General features: G+C 35.3%; 1 protein-coding gene across 2 annotated transcripts in view; it reads right to left on the bottom strand.

Moving 5' to 3' along the window:
* LOC121421551 (1-aminocyclopropane-1-carboxylate synthase-like protein 1) overlaps nt 1-16,382 on the bottom strand; it is a 41,122-nt gene that overhangs the window by 12,594 nt on the left and 12,146 nt on the right. The window contains exons 1-5 of one of the 2 annotated variants that reach the window (XM_041616296.1): nt 4,215-4,530; nt 2,944-3,003; nt 1,976-2,116; nt 630-696; nt 113-210 (exon numbers count right to left, since the gene is read on the bottom strand). In XM_041616296.1, coding sequence (XP_041472230.1) covers nt 113-210; nt 630-696; nt 1,976-2,116; nt 2,944-3,003; nt 4,215-4,316 — 468 coding nt within the window. In that variant the 5' untranslated portion in view covers nt 4,317-4,530. Of the gene's footprint in view, nt 1-112; nt 211-629; nt 697-1,975; nt 2,117-2,943; nt 3,004-4,214; nt 4,531-16,382 lie in introns of those variants that run through there. The other variant, XM_041616295.1, reaches the window with a different exon arrangement.

The raw sequence follows: 16,382 nt of genomic DNA, 5'->3' as shown, positions 1-16,382 counted from the left end.
TCTGACCAAGAGGTACATGTACATCATATCTTAAAGATAAACTTTAGGACTGCATCACAAGGGTCTCTTCTCTAGACAATTTAGAAATTTCTGCTACTTTATTATTTCTTACCTTGCTACTGAGTGGGACTGGATAGACTTTGATCTTGGAGATGTACATGATATCCCTTGGGATAGAGTAATAAAAGGGTGCAGGACATAGAACAGTATCTAAGGAGAGAAATATATAATAAAAGAGGGATAATAATGTGATAAACAAAGAGTGCGCACAAGAATCGTTTTGTAATCATCATCGTCATCCTCGACATCATCATCATCATCATCAATATCATTGTCATCAACATTACCATCATCATCATCACTACATCACTATATCACTATATCATCACTATCATCACCATAATCATCATCATCATCACCATCATCATCACCATCATTATCACCACCATCATCATCATCGTCACTGCTACATGTATGATAAATGAAAAACACCATAAAAAGATTAAAGACAAAACAATTTTAATACTGCATTTTTTTTAATGTACTATACCCTTATCCAGGCTTTTTCATTAAGTCAAGCAATCATTTTTAATTCATTCATTCTAGCGTGGACAAACCACAAGTCTTACCTCCTTCTTCAAATAAAACATAGCTCAGTAGGTTCATCACTGCAGTCACTCCATTCATAATGCACATCTGAATATACAAAAATAAGGAAAAATAAGATCATTCATGAATACAAACTATGGAACTAAAGCCGTAAGATACAACAATTATATTGAGAAAAACTTCAGTTGAAATGATAATGGATAAATGTACATTACAACACCTTGTACTTTGTACTTTTAAACATGCATTAAGGTCTCCTAGGCAACTCAAAATGGATGACAATCAAATAATGATGAATATTAGATGTCTTTATTTAATATCTCTCGCGCTGTGTTCCTTTTATCAATGTGTGGTATGATTAATGGTAGAAATAAAGTGAGAATAATAAAAGTTAACAAGGATGAAGGTAGAAATGATGATGGTGATGATGACAACAATGATGATGATGATAATGATGATGATGATGGTGATGACGATTATAATGATGGTGATGATGATGCTGATGACGATGAAGGTGATGATGATGCTGATGACGACGATAATGATGATGATGCTGATGACGAGGACGATGATGGTGATGATGATAATGATGATGATGGTGGTGATGATGATGATTATGATGATGATAATGATGATGATGGTAATGATGATGGTGATGGTGACGATGATGGTGATGATGATGATATAATGATGATGAATGATGATTAGGATGATGATGATGAATGATGATAATGATGTTGGTGATGTGATGATATGCATAATGCCAGGATTTATCTGCAAGAAACGTTCCTAGGCACAGGATGAAATGCTGGACAATGTGGCACCAATACCTAATAATAATAAAGTGAGAATAATAAAAGTTAACAATGATGAAGTTAAAAATGATGATGGTGATGATGATGACAACAATGATGATGATGATTATGATAATGATGATGATGGTGATGATGACAGTGATGATGATGGTGATGATGATGATAAAATAATGATGATGATGATGATGAATGATGATGATTGATGATTAGGATGATGATGAATGACGATGATAATTGATAATTAGGATGATGATGAATAATGATGATAATTGATGATTAGGATGATGAATGAATGGTGAGGATGATAATAATTGATGATTAGGATGATGATGAACAATGATGATAATTGATGATTAGGATGATGATGGTGATGATGATAATTGATGATTAGGATGATGATGATAATTGATAAGGATGATGATGAATGATTAGGATGATGATGATGAATGATGATAATGATGTTTGTGATGTGATGATATGCATGCCAGGATTTATCTGCAAGAAACATTCCTAAGCACAGGATGAAATGCTGGACAATGTGGCACCAATACCTTATCTGGATCTATCTGTTGCGGTGAGCCAGTCTGGTCTTCTAAAAGTTTTGCAATGGCAACCCTCAATCTTTTTGTCCCTCTTCTCTCTGTATATGTCAGCATCGTCTTCTCCCATTTCAACAATTCTGGCTGTTGTAACTGATAAATAAATATAATATACTTGTTTTAAAGGTTAAAGACAGTTGCAGCAAACAATTATTTCATGAAAAAGTCTTCTGAATCAAGGTTAATTATCAAAATATTATCATACACCTAGATCTGGTATATTAATGTAAACTTATCTCTGTAAAATCATGAAATCTTAGCTCGAAATTCTGATGATCACTAACACAGAAAGGCATATGTGGGACAGTGTATTAATATTGCTTTGAAAAATACCCAACATTTGATGGAATTCTGACTTATGTTGGTCATTTCTCAGCAATTACGCATTTTCTTCCAGAGCTGTTTGGCACATACTTTTTATTTATACATACAAACACTTTGGTGGTAATTTCATTAGACTCTGTTTGAACTCATAATGAGATCGTTACGACAACTGGTATTTATCTTTAATTCTGGAAGAGGTGAAGTGTTCCACAAGCATGCATACATCTAAGTCTGGTTAAAAATCGCATAAATTAGAGTAGTTGACCTGAATGATTTAAATATATACTTGCTTTAATTGCTTGAGATGTTTCACAAGGATTTCAATAAAAGTCCTAAATCAAACTTTAATTCCCAGTTGCAAGAGTTATAATGCAAGATAGATTTTATTCTTTGTAATTTGCAATGTTTCTCATGTTACATTCCAAATTTGAGGAACTTTTAGGTGTAATGCTTGTTTTTTTTTTTATCTGTTCAAATCATCCTCTCGTTTGGGGAAGTGTTTACCTGCTATATAAAAACATTTCAAGGAAAAAAAATATCTCCAAAATAACTTTCTAGGACTATTAAATATTGAATAAAAAAGAGATTATTCTTACCTTTTCAAGAATAAGATCAGAAATGAGAGTATTCTGCGACATACACAGATCCACTATACCCTGAAAAATTTGAAGAAAAAAAAATGAAAACAGTCGAGGCACCAAAATTTTGAAAAAAAGTGAGGGTATAAATAGTAAATTTGAAAATAGAGGGGTACTATAGAGAACTTTGTTATATTTAAAGGGGGAAGCTCACCCTGAAGAAAATTTTATTAAAATAGCAGAAAATATGCCGTAATAACAAATATCGGTGAATGTTTGAGGTAAATCCGTTCAAGATTAAGAAAATTATTGGAATTTGAGGTTTTGATTTGTGACGTCATAAATGAGCAGGTGCCTCATGTTATGTAATATAAAATGCATGAATATTATTTTTTAATGGTTCCTGCCTTCCTGATGACTTATTTTTGTAATCTTTTCATGATCGGGTGTGAAATGATTTGTCTGTTGGTATACAAGAGGTACAGTAAAATCATTTTCATTTTTCAGAGAAAATTACATTTCATTGAATTTTTATCAATAAACTTTTTGTCAGGGTGAACTTCCCCTTTAGCTATCAGGCAATTCTCAATTAAAAAATAGAAAGGCATCCCCTTGGCACCCACCTGCAGGGATTAATGATGAAAATAGAGAAAGAGAGAACAGTTAGCAGGATAGTAAAACAACAAAAAATGATAAAAACAAATCAGTTCTAACTTACTGAAACTAAATTTATTTTCAGCAAATAAGAAAGTTTAGACTTAACAGTTTAATTAGACTTAGAATTGTTATTTTGAATACCTAGGCCAACTAGTCAGTTTTGACTATATTGTTGCCTTGTAAGCTTTTTTTCCAAAACAGAATTATTCCTTTGTTGAATCTATCATTAGAAAAAGTAAAAAGGAAAGGGAGGAAAGAAAAGTTCTTGTATTTTATCAAATACAAATCAAATCTAGTGAACGTTTAGAGGTAGTCAATGATTCTACTTAATTTTTCTTGTAATTTTTTCTTTCTTTTACCATACTTCATTTTCAAAATAGATTTTTTAAAATTAATATTTACAATTTACATCCATATTCTGCAACGGTACGGTAGTCCCAGCGAGCTATTCTCAATCTCACTTAGTTTGACATACTGCTCGGTGCACTACACTATCAATCATAACCAGACTGGAGTAAATGGCTAACACTATTATCAAGGAGCTTCAAACAGAGCTCCTTGCTATTATAAACATGCCAGTACGACAATACACCAGACGGTGGACTGTACTGTTTCCAGAAGAAGAAGTTTACCTGCGGGTTTTCAGTTTCATGGTAAGGGTTTGAACCGGTTGCGTCGGACGCTTCACGTACGGGATCGCTGAAATCAAGAACGCAATCACTTCTACTTGACATGATTTCAACTCGGATCTCAATCCTTCAGTACAGTAAATTGATTTTCTCCAACTTGACTGATTTTGTATTTGTGCTTGCTCGCCTGCTCAAAAACGGTTTATACTTCCAAAAGTACACATATTTCACAAAAACGTATTAAAAGTTAGAGAGGAGATCACCACAGCGAGATTTCAGCAGCATGCACAACGGGCGCAACACGGGGTGCAATGGCATGCAGAGCACTATCGTACTTCAAGTTCGGCAATTTTTACACGTGCGCAATCCGAGACGTATCTTGTCGGCATTACGTAATCCGCCAAGATAAGGAGGCGTGGCTGGGGGCGGGGTCGGCTTATTGTTTACAAACATCGTCGGGAGAACGCGGAACTGAGACACCGTCGCGCGATTATTATATAAATTCGTAAATGATAAATTAACCTTTTTTTCATTTCATTTCATTTTATATTATATTTTTATATTATTTTTTATTTTTATTTTTTGATTGATTTTATCTAGGCCCCTAATTTAATTTCGTTCTGTTTTATTTTATTTAATTATATTGTGTTTTATTTCATTTCATTTCATTTTACTTTATTTAATTTAGTCCAATTCAATTTTTAGTTCATAATCGAAAACCGTTCAGATTAGTTGCAGCTATGGATATGGGCTCCCAGTCGTACTTTTACCTTTTTGTATATATTCGACTTGTAATTTTATATATTTTTGTCCTACAGAAATAAAGGCTAAAAGAGAACAATAGGCTATTCCATTCAAACATAATTCAAAGCTAATAGAATCATTAACATCATAAATTCATATAGACTACACTCTAAACACACCCAGTTCTTCTTTGGATCTTAAACGGACAAGTTCACCCCAACAAATAGTTGATTTGAATATAAAGAGAAAATCCAACAAGCATAACACTGTAACTTTCATCAAAACCGGATAAAAAATAAGAAAGTTATGACATTTTAAAGTTTCACCTAATTTTACAAAACAGTAATATGCACGTCCTGGTGGGTATGCAAATGAGGAGACTAATGATGTCATCCACTCACTTTTACTTTTGTATTTTATTATATAGAATATGAAATATTCTAATTTTCTCCTTATTGTCAAGTGAAACAACGATTAGTTTGTCCCTGAATGTCTGAAATAAGCATTGTTTAGTACTAAATGGTTCAGTCAAGTTGGTCTTATATTGTCAAATCTGTAAAAATTGAAATATTGTGTAATTCAAACAATAAAAAACAAAAGAAAAAGTGAGTTAGGGACATCATCGAATGACTCATGCAACTAGTCGTGCATATCACTGTTTTGTGAAAGATAAGCAAAACTTTAAAATGTCATAAATTTCTTATTTTACATCCGGTTTTGATGAAATTTTCAGCGTTATGCTAGTTTGATTTTCTCTATTTCTTAAAATCAACAATTTTCTGGCGTGAACTGGACCTTTAATGGTAGAACTTTTCACCTTTTCAGATTGGGATCACATTTGCATAACGAACCCCATTAAATTTTTGAGGGTGCAAAACTTGCTTGGCATATCGAGATAACCATCTTAGAAGTCGCGAGAAAGCAAAGCGAGCGAGCAAATATATTATTTGTTTCAAATTAAAAATTAAATTTTGTGATAGATTTAGAAGTAATGATCAGAAAAGTACATGGAATCTCCCGTTTTAATTTCATTTTCTTTTATATTCTCATTTTGCTCTCTCTCTCTCTTCTTTTTTGGTCATGGGACATTTTTCGAGGTGTATATGCCAACACATTTAACAGGTATACGTTTTGTATATTTAAAAGTTTTGAACCTTTTTAGATCAGAAAGATCCAGTTGCATCTGTAAAGTTGCTCACAGTGTGTGACCGTGTAAAACGAAACTCATATAATGGGTTACACTTCGTACTTCCGAAGGTTCGTAATTCCGAAACACGTAAATTGCGTATACCTCGATGTTCGTTAATCCGAAAACGTAAAAGGGTTCGTTAATCCGAACATTTGTGGCGTTATTCCGACGGTTCGTTATTCCGAAGGTTCGATAATCCGAAAACGAAATAAGGTTCGTTGTTCCGAAGGTTCGATAATCCGAAAACGAAATAAGGTTCGTTGTTCCGAAGGTTCGTTAATCCGAAAACGAAATAAGGTTCGTTGTTCCGAAGGTTCGTTAACCGAAAAAGAAATAAGGTTCGTTAATCCGAAAACGAAATAAGTTTCGTTGTTCCGAAGGTTCGTTAATCCGAAAACGAAATAAGGTTCGTTGTTCCGAAGGTTCGTTAATCCAAAAACGAAATAAGGTTCGTTAATCCGAAAAAGAAATAAGGTTCGTTAATCCGAAAACGAAACAAGGTTCGTTTTTCCGAAAAATGAAAACCGGGAAAGCAGAGGCAAGGGGGATGGGGCGGGGGACACTATTGTTATGAGGATGGGAAGGCAAGGGCGGCCGAACGAATTTTCGTTTGGGGGGTAAAGCCAAAAATGAAACTCATACGTCAAAATGGACACTTTTCCCCTTAAGATTATCATCTGCTTGAAGTCATTGTGTGTTTGATAGTGATTAAGTAGAGAAAAACCTTTTTGAAGTGATTTCTTATTATGGCAAAACGTATATTTAGACTTTATTTGTCGGGAGAGAGTGTAATGAGCGAGCGGCTTGGTAAAACAAATTCAAAGGTGAAGTTGTAAAACGTTTTTGGCGTCAATTATTCTTAAAATGGCATAATTGCGAGGTGTTGCGAGCGTGAATCACAAGCTAAAACTTTAGGGTATTTCAATAAAAAAAGAAAATAAGTTTTTAAAAATCCGAGCAGATTTCTGCTGTCATTAAAAAGCGAGCAAGCGGTTTTGGGGGGAAGAAATCAAATCTGAAGATGTAAAATTCGCCTTTTTGGTCAATTACTGTTAAAAGGGCATCCTTGTGAGATGTTGCGAGCGAATCACGTGCTCAAACTTTTGGAAATTTCATGTAGGCCTAGAATGATAATAATGATATAGATATTATTTACCCAGGGAAGCCACTTCAGTTCTGAAAACTGTTCTCCCAGCTATTATTTTTTTACAAGAATCCTTAGAATGTCCAGTTTTCAGGTTGGAAATCGGAAAATTTTGGCTCACGTTTCTCGCTCGCATCAAGTATTGTTTATTGAGGAACTCATTCTATTCCTGGTTACAAAAAATATAAAATGTCCAGTTTTCAGGTGGAATATCACAAATTTTAAGCTTGCGGTTCGCGCTCTCAATATTTAGTTCGTGAGATATATATTATATTCATGAGTCACTAAATGCAGTCCTTAAAACAGGTCAGTATATAAACAGATTACAACTCGCCCTCGGGTTAATAATTTCTTTAGAAAGATACACATCTTTCTCACGATTAAAAAACCTGCTCAGAATGTTTAAGTTCACGTCTTGTTACATGGAATGTCTACTAGTTTGAGCTTGCGATTCGCGCTTTCAACATCTCACAAGGATCATTGTTAGTATTATTTTTATTACCAGCAGAAGCTGTTATTAAAAATGACATACCCTCCAATACAAATCCTATTATCTAGAGGTTACTCGCACGCGACCAACACACTTGATCCCCTGCATCTTTAAACCATTTTCTTAGGCAGCAATTGCTCAGATAAATCGAAATTAGCCTATGCTTGATCAGGGCGCCAATTCTTAATGAAATACATGCTTTTGGCCACAACACATGCATGTATCATCGATTGTCATTGCATAATATCGTGTAATCTTGTTATGACAACACCGTTTTTGTTACCAAAATGAATGATTTTTCATTTTCGGAAATACGAACCTTATTTAATTTTCGGATTAACGAACCTTATTTCGTTTTCGGATTGACGAACCTTCGGAATTACGAACCTTATTTCGCTTTCGGATTAACGAACCTTATTTCGTTTTCGGATTAACGAACCTTATTTCGTTTTCGGATTGACGAACCTTCGGAATTACGAACCTTCGGAAATACGAACCTTCCGAATAACCGAACCTTCGGAATTACGAAGCTTCGGAATTACGAATGTATGCGAAGAGGGTTAATACCATGGGTGTCAATCACGGGGGGGGGGGGGGGGATTGGGGGGATATATCCCCCCAATATTTCAAGTGGGGGGGGGGTGGCCTGTATTATCATACGAGCCTTATTTAATTTTCGGATTAACGAACCTTATTTCGTTTTCGGATTGACGAACCTTTGGAATTACGAACCTTATTTCGCTTTCGGATTAACGAACCTTATTTCGTTTTCGGATTAACGAACCTTATTTCGTTTTCGGATTGACGAACCTTATTTCGTTTTCGGATTGACGAACCTTCGGAATTACGAACCTTATTTCGCTTTCGGATTAACGAACCTTATTTCGTTTTCGGATTAACGAACCTTATTTCGTTTTCGGATTGACGAACCTTCGGAATTACGAACCTTCGGAAATACGAACCTTCGGAATAACCGAACCTTCGGAATTACGAATGTATGCGAAGAGGGTTAATACCATGGGTGTCAATCACTTGGGGGATGGGGGGATATATCCCCCCAATATTTCAAGTGGGGGGATGGCCTGTATTATCATCCCCCCAATAATTTAGGGTAGAAAAATTATAATAATGATGATGAAAAAATGAAAAGTTTGATCATGATGATTATAGTATGCCATCAATCAATTTGTTTCCCTCGCAATTTGTGTATATTGTTATTAAATAAAAACAATCTTTTTCAGGACTATTAAACAGATGGGTGGAGGTTCAAGATGAAAAAGAATGAAATGTTCATGTATCTGATATTTTTTAACACATGACATAAAAGGACCCCAACGAAAATCAACTTTTGTTGATTGGGTGTTCCATCCCACCAGTGGTGAATAAATTAATTTAAATATCATTAACTCAAAAGGGTGAAAAAATAAACGGGAGTAAAAGGGTGGCAAGATAAATAAAGGAATGACGGTAAGCCCGATGGCGCACGAGAAGCCACACAGGTTGTAATTTGTGCTAGTCTTAATTGGTCCGAATCTGCATTTTATCATCATGCATTAAGAAGAATAAAGATATTGCCAGTCAGGTTAGATTTAAGAGAGAAGTTGTATACACAGAGGCGTCGATCCTGGGTGGGGGGGGGGGGACAGGGGGCGATCGCCCCACCAATGAAAATATTGGGGGGCAAACATATCGTTTTGCCCCCCCCCCCCCAATAATTCCGCATGTGCAACTAAAAAAATAAATAAGATTGTAATGCTACACTGAAATCAGCAAGCGAGATTGAGATACCAACTCGATCTTGATTTAAAATCATGCGCAAAATGTCTGCTTTCGGATTGGAATATAAAAATTTTCAGCTCGCGCTTCGCGCTCGCATCATGTACCAAAACCCCATACTTTTCATGATTATATAGGTGAATATAATGTCCCGTTTTCAATTCTTAACCTCAAAAGAACTTTGATTTTGCAATAATCTTTTGTTGGATATACAGTGCGTCCCAGAAAAAACGAAACCGAGATTTAGCGATCATTTATCATAACTTAATCATAAATAAAATAGACAAATGACCTACCAATTTAAAGCTTAGAATCCCCTCTTTCATCTGATATTACTTAGATTATTTCTTATTCACGCATGAGTGAGCAAAAACAATTTGAAGAAAGGATACCAAAAACTCATTTGGCGGGGGGGTATCTGGGTTTCAAAAAGAAAACCGCATTTCTGAAAAGTTCAATATCTGCTCTTCAATTTGGTACCTAAATTACAGAAAATGGTCAAGAAATAACAAAGTTCTGGTCATTTGAAATAAGGCTTTAATTTCAATAATTTCATAAAATGAAGAGGTTCTCCAAGCTGGCTTTCTAACTCACTCGACACTCCGTTTTGTTGACGATCAGCCATGCATTAAATCTTTTGTTCACCATGCGAAAGCTTCTGTGGGAAACCGGTGAAACACGTTTATCTCATGAAATTATGGAAATTACAAGCCTTATTTCAAATGACCAGAACTTTTTTATTTCTTGACCAAATTCTGTAATTGAGGTACCAAATTAAAGAGCAGATATTGAAACTTTTCAAAAATGTGGTTTCCTGTTTGAAACCCAGATACCCCCCGCAAAATGAGTTTTTGGTATTCTTTCTTCAAATTGTTTTTGCTCACTCATGCGTGAATAAGAAATACCTAAGTAATATCAGATGAAAGAGGAGATTCTAAGCTTTAAATTGGTAGGTCATTTGTATATTCTATTTATGATTAAGTTATGATAAATGATCGCTAAATCTCGGTTTCGTTTATTCTGGGACGCACTGTATATCTTCCATTAAAATGTCCTTTTTTTCAGATCAAATATCAAAAATTTTCAGCTCGCGCTCGCATCTAGGCCTATTGTTCTTCTAGATACATCTTAATCATTGGTACCAAAAATGCTTAGAATATCAAGCTTTCAGGTTAGAATATAGAGAAATTTCAGCTTGCTCTCTAGTGAGATACATGTATCGACCCTCCTCATGAGTTACTACAAACAAACGTAAACAGGTACATTTTTCTGTTTTCATGACATACTAAAAAAATTTAGCTCGCGCTTTCGCGCTCGCATTGTTGGTGAAGGTGAGATATGTGTCTCTTTCTCTGAGTTATATATTTATTATATATATATAATATATATATTGTGATCGAGCGCCTTTGGAACGTTGATTCATAATTTTGCCCCCCCCCCCCATCTGAAAAATGGATCGACGCCCCTGTGTATACATCATGCTCAATAAACAGATCACTATGCACATGGTCCAGTCAATTTTTGTCATTTTTTTCTCGGTATGAGTTTAGAATAGGCTTACTTGTAACACAAATTGAATAAAAAATAAAATTTAATACAAGTATAAGTCACTACAACATGTGAATATCAAGGAAACACCAGAACATATCCATATGTCTTATATTTGATTTTAGTGTGGGGGTAATGTTGAAATATCCATCCCCAAGAAACAAATAATCCCCCCAACCAAGAATACCGATCGACACCATGGTTAATACCATTGGAGGGTATTAGTATTATCATATGGTAATGCAGTGGTGTAACTACGGGGGGCATGGGGGCACGTGCCCCCCCCCCCCGATCGGCTGACCAGAAAAACAAGTGGAATGCCTCTGGCCGTCTCACCTGCATCACGCAGTTCAATATAGCAGCAGTGCTGACTTTGAAAACTACTCTAACTCGCACAAGATGTCCAGTGATACATGGTTACTCTTATGTCCACTTTTTATGAACTAGACCAAAAAACTTTACAGAGATAGGATTGTTATTCAACAAAAAAACCCAACATGGCCAAAGTTCATTGACCTTACATGACCTTTGACCTTGATCATGTGACCTGAAACTCGAACAGGATGTTCAGTGATACTTGATTACTCTTATGTCCAACTTTCATAAATCAGATCCATAAACTTTCAAAGTTATGATGGTAATTCAACAGATACACCCAATTCGGCCAAAGTTCATTGACCTTTGACCTTGGTCATGTGACCTGAAATGCGCACAGGATGGTCAGTGATACTTGATTACTCTAATGTCCAAGTTTAACGAACTAGACCAATAAACTTCAAAGTTATGATGGTAATTCAACAGATACACCCGATTCGGCCAAAGTTCATTGACATTTGACCTTGGTCATGTGACCTGAAATGCGCACAAAATGTTCAGTGATGCCTGATTACTAATATGTCCAAGTTTCATGAATCAGATCCATAAACTTTCAAAGTTATGATGGGAATTCAACAGATACCCCCAATTCGGCCAAAGTTCATTGACCCTAAATGACCTTTGACCTTGGTCATGTGACACAAAACTCATGCAGGATGTTCAGTGATACTTGATTAACCTTATGTCCAAGTTTCATGAATTTTCTAAGTTATGATGACATTTCAAAAACTTAACCTCAGGTTAAGATGTTGATTCCTCCAACATGGTCTAAGTTCATTGACCCAAAATGACCTTTGACCTTGGTCATGTGACATGAAAACTCTGATAGGATGTTCAGTAATACTTGATCAACCTTATGGCCAAGTTTCATGAACTAGGTCTATATACTTTCTAAGTTATGATGTCATTTCAAAAACTTAACCTCAGGTTAAGATTTGATGGTGACGCCGCCGTCGGAAAAGTGGCGCCTATAGTCTCACTCTGCTATGCAGGTGAGACAAAAACCGGGGAAAAGGAGAAAAGAGGGAGAAAGGAAGAGAAACGTAGTGGGGAAAGAAGAAAATATTCATTATAATGTTATAATATATTATATTTATGTCATGTTACATCACATAAGAAACATTTTTATCATAACTGTATGAAACATAATTTGCCCAGGGCCTACTTCTTCATTGTTCCTGGTGCTCGCATTGTCTGTTTAACGAGATATATAATCCTGTTGTACAAAAATCCCGTTTTCAAGTCAATATAAACCAAATGTATTTCCTAGCACTTGAGTTATCATTTTTTATGTAGTGACATATGCTTCTTTTTCATGACTCAAAAAATGATTGCCCAATGTTAAGGTCTTCGTATATATGAAGCGCTTCCTGTCCGTGAATACGTTCACATTAGTGGATTGGTGAGATATGTCTGCTCTTCATGAATTTCTAAAACCAGTCCTTAAAATGTCCCTTCTGATCTGAACATAAAAAATTTTCAGCTCGCACCATTTGGTTAATGACATATGTATGGTCCTAGTTAATTCCTCCAAAGAAACCTTAGAATGCCCCACTTCAGGTCTGAATTAACTAAATTTTCAGCTCGCGCTTCGCGCTCGCAATGTTTGATTAGTGAGATGCGTATAATCATGACTGCAATGACTACAAAAAGTGTTTCAAGTGTTCAGATGTAATTCTAATAAATTCAGCAAGCGCTTGGCTCTCGCATTAGATGACTATGGTAAGATATGCATACTCTTAATGGATTCCTAACAATATATTCAGTGGCGTACCGTGGGTCAGGGCATTGGGGGGGGGGGCACCAGCAAAAATTTTGAGTCACCAAGTGAGTGCGCGAAGCGCGCTCAGTTGCTAATTATGCTGACCTAATAGAGATATTTTAAGGACAGTGTCATTAAACGGATATGTATGTCACTGATCACATAATGCGAGCGCGAAGCGCGAGCTGAAAATTTTTTATATTCAGACCTAAAAAGGGGAAATTATAAGCAAATTTTTGTAATCATGATATGTATTTGTTTCGCTAAACAAACAATGTATATATTGATCCCAATCACACATTTTAAGGACTATATTTTAGGAATCTATTAAGAGTATATACATATCTCACCATAGTATTCTAATGCGAGTGCCAAGCGCTTGCTGATTTTGTTAGAATTATATGCATCCAAACACATAAAGTAATTGTCATTGTAACCATGATTAAAATGCGCATCTCACTAAATCAAATATTGCGAGCGCGAAGCGCGAGCTAAAAAATTTAGACCTGAAGAGGAACATTTTAAGGCTTTTTTGTAGGAATTCACGACGACGTATTTTATTAACCTAATGAAGCGAGCGCGAAGCGCGAGCTGAATTTTTTTGGTATATATTGATCCCAAACATGGATATTTTAAGGACTATTTTTAAAAGAATCCATTAAGAGTACACATATCTCACCATAGTTATCTCATGCGAGTGCCAAGCGCATGCTGATTTTGTTAGAATTACACCTAAAGACATACTTTTTGTAGTCATTGTAGTCATGATTATCATACGCATCTCACTAGTCAAATATTGCGAGCGCGAGCTGAAAAATTTGGAAATTAACACCTGAAGAGGGGCATTCTAAGGCTTGTTTGTAGGAATTCACGTAGACCACTAACCAAATGATGCGAGCGCAAGCTGAAATCTTTGAAATTCAGATTTAAAAAATTGACATTTTAAGGATTGATTTTAAGAAATCATGAAGAGCAGACATATTATCTCACTAATCCACTAATGCGAACGTAAGCACGGACAGGAAATGTTAAGACCTTAAAAATATGTCACTACATAAAACAAACAATAATAATTCGAAGTGCGAGGAGATATATTTGGTGTATATTGACTTGAAAACGGAAAGTTTTAGTGCAAGATTATATATCTCGTTAAACAGACAATGCGAGTATCAGGAACAATGAAGACATAGGCCCTGAGCAAATTATGTTTCATAAAGTTATATATATTTTTTTATTTTTATGTAATATAACATAACATAATTATAATATAATAACATAATTAACAATAATTTCTTCCTTCCCACTATGTTTCTTTCACTTTCTCTCTCTTTTTCTCTTTTTTCCCGTTTTTTTTTTTTTTGGCCAGCCGATTGGGGGGGCACGTGCCCCCATGCCCCCCCCGTAGTTACGCCACTGAATATATTCCTTAAAATCTCGCTGTTTGGGTTAAAAAATACGAAATCTTGATTCAGCTCGCGCTTTGCGCACGCATTGTTTAGCGAGACAGGTACCTATCATGAATACACAAATTTGATTATAATGTCCCTTTTTAGGTGTGGAATATAAAAAAAAATTCAGCTCGCGCTTCGCGCTCGCATTATTTGATCAGTGAGATACACATCCGTTTAATGACATTGTCCTTGAAATGTCTCTATTAGGTCAGTATAACTGGCCACTGAGCGCGCTCACTCAGTGATTCAAAAATTTTGCTGGTGCCCCCCCCCACATGCCGTGACCCACGGTACGCCACTGTGGACATATCAATGACAATTCCTTGCATATCTAAAAACGTGATTGAAAAAAAAAGCCAAAATATTTCAGTCATCCCCCCACCCATCAACACGGATTTATGCCAGTGCCAAGGCTATTCCCCTTACTCCATAGTAATTAAGTTTGTGTAATGAAATTTCATGATTAATGGTATCAAAAGCCTTGGAGAAGTCCAGGAACACCCCAACAGTATGTTGAAACTTGTCGATTCCGCTGGCAATCTTATCAACTATTGTTAATAATGCATGTGTAGTATTATGATTTTCACGAAGACCAAATTGCAAGGGATAAAATAAATCATCCAAATTAAAGAATGTAGTCGTCCGAACAAGTATAAATTTTTCAAGTACTTTAGACAAACAGGTCAGCAGTGATATGGGTCGATAATTACCTAACGCAGTACTGTCACATTTTTATATACAGGTATAACTCGAGCTAGTTTCAGAGATGAAGGAACAATCCCAGTAGACATACATAAATTATAGACATATGCCAAGGGTTCAACATTGGTATTACAATTCTTTTTTAACAAAATGTTATTAATGCCATCATGCCCCGAGCTTTGCTTATTTTTTAAGCCATGAATTATATCCGCAATTTTTGCCTCATCAGTAGGAGAAAAATATATTGAATTTGCGTGGGGGTCATGAAGAAAATCAGTAAAGTGTTTTGTAGAGTCTGGAATGAGTCCGGCAAGATTTGGGCCTATACTGGAAAAAATAATCATTGAAAGTGTTTGCCAAAGTAAGTGGATTTTCTATAATTTCGCCATCAACATTTATTTTTGAAACAGTAGATTCTTTTGAATTACCATGCAAAACATTCTTGATTATTTTTCAGGTATTTTGTATATCATTTTTAAATAATTGAAACTGATTACAAAAATACTTTTTTTTACTTCTCCTAAGAATACCAGTAAGAATGTTCTTGTAATCTTTGTACTTTTTCGGTAGGTTTAGTAATCGCTGGTAAAAAAACCCGCAGTAAGAAATGAATCCATAAATTTTTGTATGAATGCATCTGAATCATATTTTAAGAGGTCTGCATTAAATTCTCCACGTAAAAAGCAATTTTTATGAAGCATGATGGGGTGATTTAATAATTCATTTAAATTGTTCGAAAGGTCATCACGAAGATAGTTTGGAGGTCTGTCAATAACCCCAATTACAATGTTTTTGTCATTTGGAATAACTACTTCAATAAATAAACTTTCTATAGAGTTAGTCATGCGGTTCAATTCTGGCCTCAGCCTGTACTCGTACCGTGCAGAAATATACAAACATATACCGCCACCTGTTTTTTTTCTGTCCTACTTTTCGTAATCAAATTATAACCAGGAAGTGAATAAAATGTAAAATCAGTTTCAGAAGTAA

The sequence above is a fragment of the Lytechinus variegatus genome, chromosome 9 (genome assembly GCF_018143015.1).
Source record: "Lytechinus variegatus isolate NC3 chromosome 9, Lvar_3.0, whole genome shotgun sequence".
Classification (NCBI taxonomy): Eukaryota; Metazoa; Echinodermata; class Echinoidea; order Temnopleuroida; family Toxopneustidae; genus Lytechinus; species Lytechinus variegatus.
This window is presented reverse-complemented; position numbering and strand designations above follow the sequence as displayed.